This window comes from Oncorhynchus clarkii, chromosome 10, assembly GCF_045791955.1.
Source record: "Oncorhynchus clarkii lewisi isolate Uvic-CL-2024 chromosome 10, UVic_Ocla_1.0, whole genome shotgun sequence".
In the NCBI taxonomy this organism is placed as follows: Eukaryota; Metazoa; Chordata; class Actinopteri; order Salmoniformes; family Salmonidae; genus Oncorhynchus; species Oncorhynchus clarkii.
This window is the reverse complement of record NC_092156.1, coordinates 65,607,764-65,614,001: the sequence shown is the minus strand read 5'-3', so window position 1 is coordinate 65,614,001 and position 6,238 is coordinate 65,607,764. Positions and strand designations below refer to the sequence as shown.

At 42.1% G+C, this 6,238-nt stretch overlaps 1 protein-coding gene and 2 non-coding genes across 3 annotated transcripts; all 3 read left to right on the top strand.

Annotated features, from left to right (window-relative positions):
- LOC139419012 (small ribosomal subunit protein eS1) lies at positions 1-5,541 on the top strand. The gene is made up of 6 exons (XM_071168827.1): positions 1-128; positions 963-1,066; positions 2,054-2,241; positions 4,178-4,386; positions 4,718-4,827; positions 5,379-5,541. The coding sequence occupies exons 1-6, from the start codon at positions 67-69 to the stop codon at positions 5,504-5,506; spliced, it is 801 nt and encodes a 266-aa protein (XP_071024928.1). The 5' UTR covers positions 1-66; the 3' UTR covers positions 5,507-5,541.
- On the top strand, positions 1,925-1,994 carry LOC139419839 (small nucleolar RNA SNORD73). Its single transcript, XR_011635451.1, has one exon. It is a non-coding gene; the product is annotated as a small nucleolar RNA SNORD73 (small nucleolar RNA).
- LOC139419851 (small nucleolar RNA SNORA17) lies at positions 4,855-4,984 on the top strand. The gene has a single exon (XR_011635462.1). It is a non-coding gene; the product is annotated as a small nucleolar RNA SNORA17 (small nucleolar RNA).
- Positions 5,542-6,238: the final 697 nt, after the last annotated feature.

The window sequence follows — 6,238 nt, the reverse complement described above, 5'->3', positions numbered from 1 at the left end:
TCTCAGCTCTATCTTTAACACTCGCGATAATTCCTATTTCCTTCTCTTTCACTCCCTGTAGCCAACATGGCAGTCGGCAAGAATAAGAGGTTGACCAAAGGTGGCAAAAAAGGTGCCAAAAAGAAGATGTAAGTAGCGCAATTCATCCATTAAATCATGCAATGTACACTATTAAGTTCAAGTTATTGACTTTCAGTTTGAAAATGTGAAGGATGAGGTTGATTTTAGCTGGATGCACTCAGGCCGGTCACTGTTGCTAATCTGCTAGGCTCACTGTGCATTCAGGGTTCATGAGTTTGTGCATAAGCGACACTGAACTGTTGTTACCAAAGAGAATGTCGAAGTCGTAACACAGGCTGCATATCGTGAAGCATTTTATTTAAATGTGCCGAAATGCACTCATTGTCTGTAGTCTAGCGACATTGGCTGTCTTGACAAGCTAAGCTAACTAGATCATTCATGTAACTATGGTGGCTAGCAAGATGGCAGATATGACCATCCATGAACATAACGTGGACAACCTTAGCTAGACGAAGTATTTTCTACGAAATGGTGTGGTCAGGTCAAACAGGATCAAAGTATTGTAGCCAAGCCAGCCAGGGCTACATGTGCGTGGTGCCAACCCTTTAGTCGTTAGCGAGAAAAGGCACATTTATCAGATAAGATCATTTATCCAGTTAGCTGGGCCTTACATTAGTAACCAGCTAGCTAACGTTATGGTATTCCGGTCATGTTTTATTGATTAGCCAGGTGCCTGTTGAATTTCCACGTTTTGATTGTACTGAAAGTTGACGTTCATACCATTGCCATAATTTGGCAATAACAAGTTAACGTTAGTCCTTTGGTTGGTTTCGCGTAAACTAGACTGCAACCTTAGTTTCTTTAGCTAGCTACATAGGCCTGTGTCATCAAAACAGATTAACAGAACTGATATTGACCACACTACTTTCTCTATCCCCCAGTGTCGACCCTTTCTCCAAGAAGGACTGGTATGATGTCAAGGCACCCGCTATGTTCAACATCCGCAACATTGGCAAGACCTTGGTCTCGAGGACTCAGGGAACCAGTAAGTTTGCTTTTCCAACCGATGCAGATTAATGGAGCATCATTAATCAACATTAACCACATGGTTCAGTGGTGATGGCTACCAGTATAAAGACTAACATGCAGCAAAATAACTGCAGACAGAGCCACATGGTTCTGTGGAATTATAACACAGTTTGGAAACTAGGGGTTGATTAAAGTGGGGTGACTAAAACGGGAACTCCTGACCTTGTACTGTAACCAGCTAGCTAGGTAGCCTAATTCAGCTAGCTTTGGAAAAACTTTGGGAGTCTGTATATTGGTTGGACTCCTAGTTGTGCATCGTTCTCTTAGGTGGCGATGGCTAATAACCATACCGCAGTATAACCGGCTTTGCCAAAAATGTTTCCGGTCAACAAAAGCATATGTATAATCTCTTGGAACTTACCAGACAAAGTGAAATGTCCCTCGCTGTCAAATAAACATCGGTATCCAACTTTTGTCCGAACTGCACCATATTCCTGCCAAGTTAGACGGCGGTCTGCCATTAGTTCACGCAAGACTTCCTACCACAATGTAACATTTTATTTAATAGCGAGGTACACATTTCACTACGTCTGGTAAGTAGAGTTCCTAGTGATTATACAAGTGCTTTTGTTGACAGGAAGCGTTTGTTTGGCGAAGCTGACCCTGGTGGTAAGGTTATTTTCTGTCAAAACACCAGAACGATGCACAACTCCGCTAATAGAGTCCCAGCTAATAGAGTCCTGAAGTTGTCCTAAAACTACCATTTAATATGGGTTTGTTGGTCAGTAATGTCCCTTTTAGTTTTCCCTTTTAAAATTGTTTCAGCTTGTCGGTCTTGTCTTGGTTTTGTTTGTACCGTACTTAACACAATGGGAATGCACGATGACAAATTGTTTCGGCCCAATGATTGCCACTGATTACTGGTAAAGAGATCTGCTGATGTTCCCTGCCTTGGCCTCCATTCCCCTCACCGCGTATCACATCAACTAATCTGTTCTACTAGGAATTGCCTCTGATGGTCTGAAGGGGCGTGTGTTCGAGGTGAGCCTTGCTGACCTGCAGAACGATGAGGTGGCCTTCCGCAAGTTCAAGCTGATCTCAGAAGACGTGCAGGGCAAGAACTGTCTGACCAACTTCCACGGCATGGACCTGACCCGTGACAAGATGTGCTCCATGGTCAAGAAGTGGCAGGTGAGGAATCCTACAGGAGGATGTAACACACAGCTGGATTTGAGATATTGTAATTTTGATATGCATTTATAATCACAGTACAAAACAGATGTAAATAGGTAGTACTGTCATTAAAGGTGCAATATGCAGAAATCACTCCGCCATTTAGTTTGCCTAATTTCAGTTTGTTTGACAAAACAACCAGTCATTGTTTAGAGAATCATTATACCATCTAAACCAATGTAATATTTTGTGTTTTCAGCTGTTTCAAGCTGGTCTGCAAAACTTAAGAACAGGAAGCATTTTTTTTTTTTAACTACCGCTTCTTATACTTGCTTTCGATGAGAATGACAGAGCTATTTCTATGTCAATTTGGTCAGATCGCCCAAAAAGTGTCATTGCAACTTTAAGCTGGAAGGTGCCGCCTTTCCTTCAGTTTTTCTCAGCACACGTGGAATGCAAACCACAATTTCAACGTTGTACCATTATGCGTAATCTCAACACTATGAATTAGAGATTAATCGGAAGGGCCGATTTCAAGTTTTCATAACCATCGGAAATCTGTTTTTTGGGGACAGCGATTTGGCCGATATTTAATTTTGGGGGGGCACCTTTTATTTAATCTCTATCTAACTAGGCAAGTCAGTTAAGAGCACATTCTTATTTTCAATTACGGCCTAGGAACGATGGGTTAACTGCCTTGTTCAGGGGCAGAACGACAGGTTTTTACCTTATCGGGTCGGGGGATTCAATCTTGCAACCTTACAGTTAACTAGTCAGACGCTCTAACCACCTGATTACATTGCGCTCCACGAGGAGACTGCCTGTTACGTGAATGCAGTAAGTTGTCACTTCTCTTGCGTACATTGAACGCAGACTCGGGGTATATGCAACAGTTGCATAATTTGCACGGTTGTGCAATGTAACGGGAATATTTAGATTTAGGGATGCCACCCGTAAGATAAAATACGGAACCGTTCCGTATTTCACTAAAATACTAAACTTCTTGTTTTCGAGATAGTTTCTGGATTCAACCATATTAATGACCTAAGGCTCGTATTTCTGTGTGTTATCATGTTATAACTAAGTCTGATTTTGATAGAGCAGTCGGACTGAGCGATGGTAGGTAGCAGCAGGCTTGTAAGCATTCATTCAAACAGGACTTTCGTGCGTTTGCCAGCAGCTGTTTATGACTTCGAGCCTGCCAACTCCCGAGATTAGGCTGGTGTAACCGATGTGAAATGGCTAGCTAGTTAGCGAGGTATGCGCTAATAGCGTTTCCAACGTCACTCGCTCTGAGACGTGGAGTAGTTGTTCCCCTTGCCCTGCAAGGGCCGTGGCTTTTGTGGAGCGATGGGTAACGCTGTTTCGAGTGTGGCTGTTGTCGATGTGTTCCTGGTAATACTAAAGTGCCTATAAGAACATCCAATAGTCTAAGGTTAATGAAATACATATGGTATAGAGAGAAACAGTCCGATAAATACTGTTAACTACAACCTAAAACCTCTTACCTTGGAATATTGAAGTCTCATGTTAAAAGGAACCACCAACTTTCATATGTTCTCATGTTCTGAGCAAGGAACTTAAACGATAGCTTTTTTACATGGCACATATTGCACTTTTACTTTCTTCTCCAACACTTTGTTTTTGCATTATTTAAACCAAATTGAACATGTTTCATTATTTGAGGCTAAATTGATTTTTATTGATGTAATATATTAAGTGTTCATTCGGTATTGTTGCAATTGTCATTATTACAAATAAATAAATACAAATCGTCCGATTTTAATCGGTATCTGCTTTTTTTTAGTCCTCCAATAATCTGTATCGACGTTGAAAAATCATAATCGGTCGACCTCTACTATGAATTAACTTCTTCCCTGTAATGTTATTGATAACGTGTTGGGCCCAATGTACCCAAAACTATTCATTAACCTTCATCCTGTCTCCCCTCTAGACCATGATTGAGGCCCATGTGGACGTGAAGACCACCGATGGCTACCTCCTGCGTCTGTTCTGCGTTGGCTTCACCAAGAAGCGCACCAACCAGATCAGGAAGACGTCGTACGCCCAGCACCAGCAGGTCCGTCAGATCAGGAAGAAGATGATGGAGATCATGACCCGTGAGGTCCAGACCAACGACCTGAAGGAAGTCGTCAACAAGCTGTAAGGACGTTCACCGTCCTGTTGCTGGTTCAATAGAATGTTCTGCACTCTGGGAAGATGTGGTCCATGTGAAATGCAACATGGAGTGCATGTATGGGCATGCTTATTAATTGACTGTTAAATGAAGCATTGTTTATTTCAACAAAATTGTTGGCTGTGTCGAACACTTTTCCTGCATTTTTAATTGTGTACAGTTAAGTTTTGATGTCTGAGTAAGTTGAATGGCATTCAATGAAGGCAGCCAGTAATTTAACTAGATCTCTCAGCTGGTCATTTTCAGTAGCCAAGCCAGGTTTCCTCTTACTGATTTACTTTTCCCTTTGTCCCCTAGGATCCCTGACTCCGTTGGCAAGGACATTGAGAAGGCCTGCCAGTCCATCTACCCCCTCCACGACGTCTACGTCAGGAAAGTTAAGATGCTGAAGAAGCCCAAATTTGAATGTAAGTCACCTTGAACCTCAAACCTATCCTGCCCCTTGAGGCGTTGCAGTCCGACAATGTGTCGAGCCTGTGTCATAAGGGGCGGAGAGTGAAAGGGCTATGTCTACGCCAAGGACCCAGAACAGTGGGTACTTGGAGTGATCATGGCTCCGACAGATGGCACAATACTAGACAATTGATGGTGTGAAAGAAGGCCTATTCAGGATCTTTGTCAACTTACCATTCATTAAAGAACCTCAAAAACAACCTTAACCTAAAATAACCAGGGTTATTGAAGGTCATCTTAATCATGACCACCATAAGGTCCCCTTCCCAGCATCTGGCAGCATTTCTGATATTCCAGCAAGATAACTCAACACTTGTTTCTGTACGATATGATTGTGTCTTAACATATGTCTATGGCTGCATTTACAAGCAACCCAATTAATTATTAGCGAAAAGATCAGATTTGGATTGTGTAAACAGCCTAGCATCCTAAGTGACTTATCCAATGTGGCTTTCTCTAATAGCCTGTTGAGTTGTACTCTGGTGTTGTGCTTGTCTCCTTCCAGTGGGCAAACTGATGGAGCTCCACGGTGAGGGTGGTGGCAGCAGTACAGCCAAGCCCTCTGGGGATGACACTGGGGCTAAGGTGGATAGGGCCGACGGCTACGAGCCCCCCATCCAAGAGACCGTCTAAACACCTGACCGATTTAATAAAAAATGTAAATGATACTCAACTGTTGGCGTCTTCTGTTAATGGGATGGTTGTTTTAGTATAGAGCTATTCTTTTTCAGTCATAAATCATAGCATTTGTTTTCTCTGGTAAAATAAAAGCTCTATACAAAAATAAACTCGACATAATGCCAAATTCTAAAACTGAGGCAGTTTATGGTTTAGAAATTAACATCTCTGGTGGACATTCCTGCAGTCTGCATGCCAATTGCACACTCCCTTAACTTGAGACATCTGGCATTGTTGGAACTACATTTTAAAGTGGCCTTTGTCCACAGCACAAGGTACACCTGTGTAATGATCATGCTGTTTGAATGGGTTCTTGGCAAAGGAGAAATGCCCACTAACAGGGATGGAAATATTTTGTGCACAACATTTTTGGGATCGTATTTCAGCACATGGGACCAACACTTTACAGTTAAATGCTACCATCGCGCTCATGCTCAAATTAAGATTCAAGGGGCTCAATTACATCGTATTGCAATATAGGTCAAATATAAACCCTTCTCAGTATTGTGGTTTTACTGTAAAAACAAGCCAACTTTTTGAGATTAATTAGACCTCAAATGTGCTATTGGGTCATTCCTATGTGGTGCCTTTTCTGCCTTCAGGAAAGATCTTGGTGTAAAATGTGGATCCCACAAGGCTACTTACTATCCTTTACCATAAATCCATAAAATTCCCTTTCAAGATATG

Coding starts and splice junctions, on each gene's coding strand:
- LOC139419012 (XM_071168827.1), top strand. CDS start 67: ATGGCAGTCGGCAAGAATAAGAGGTTGACCAAAGGTGGCAAAAAAGGT. Junction 129..962: donor AAAGGTGCCAAAAAGAAGAT/GTAAGTAGCGCA, acceptor TCTATCCCCCAG/TGTCGACCCTTTCTCCAAGA. Junction 4,828..5,378: donor GAAGAAGCCCAAATTTGAAT/GTAAGTCACCTT, acceptor GTCTCCTTCCAG/TGGGCAAACTGATGGAGCTC.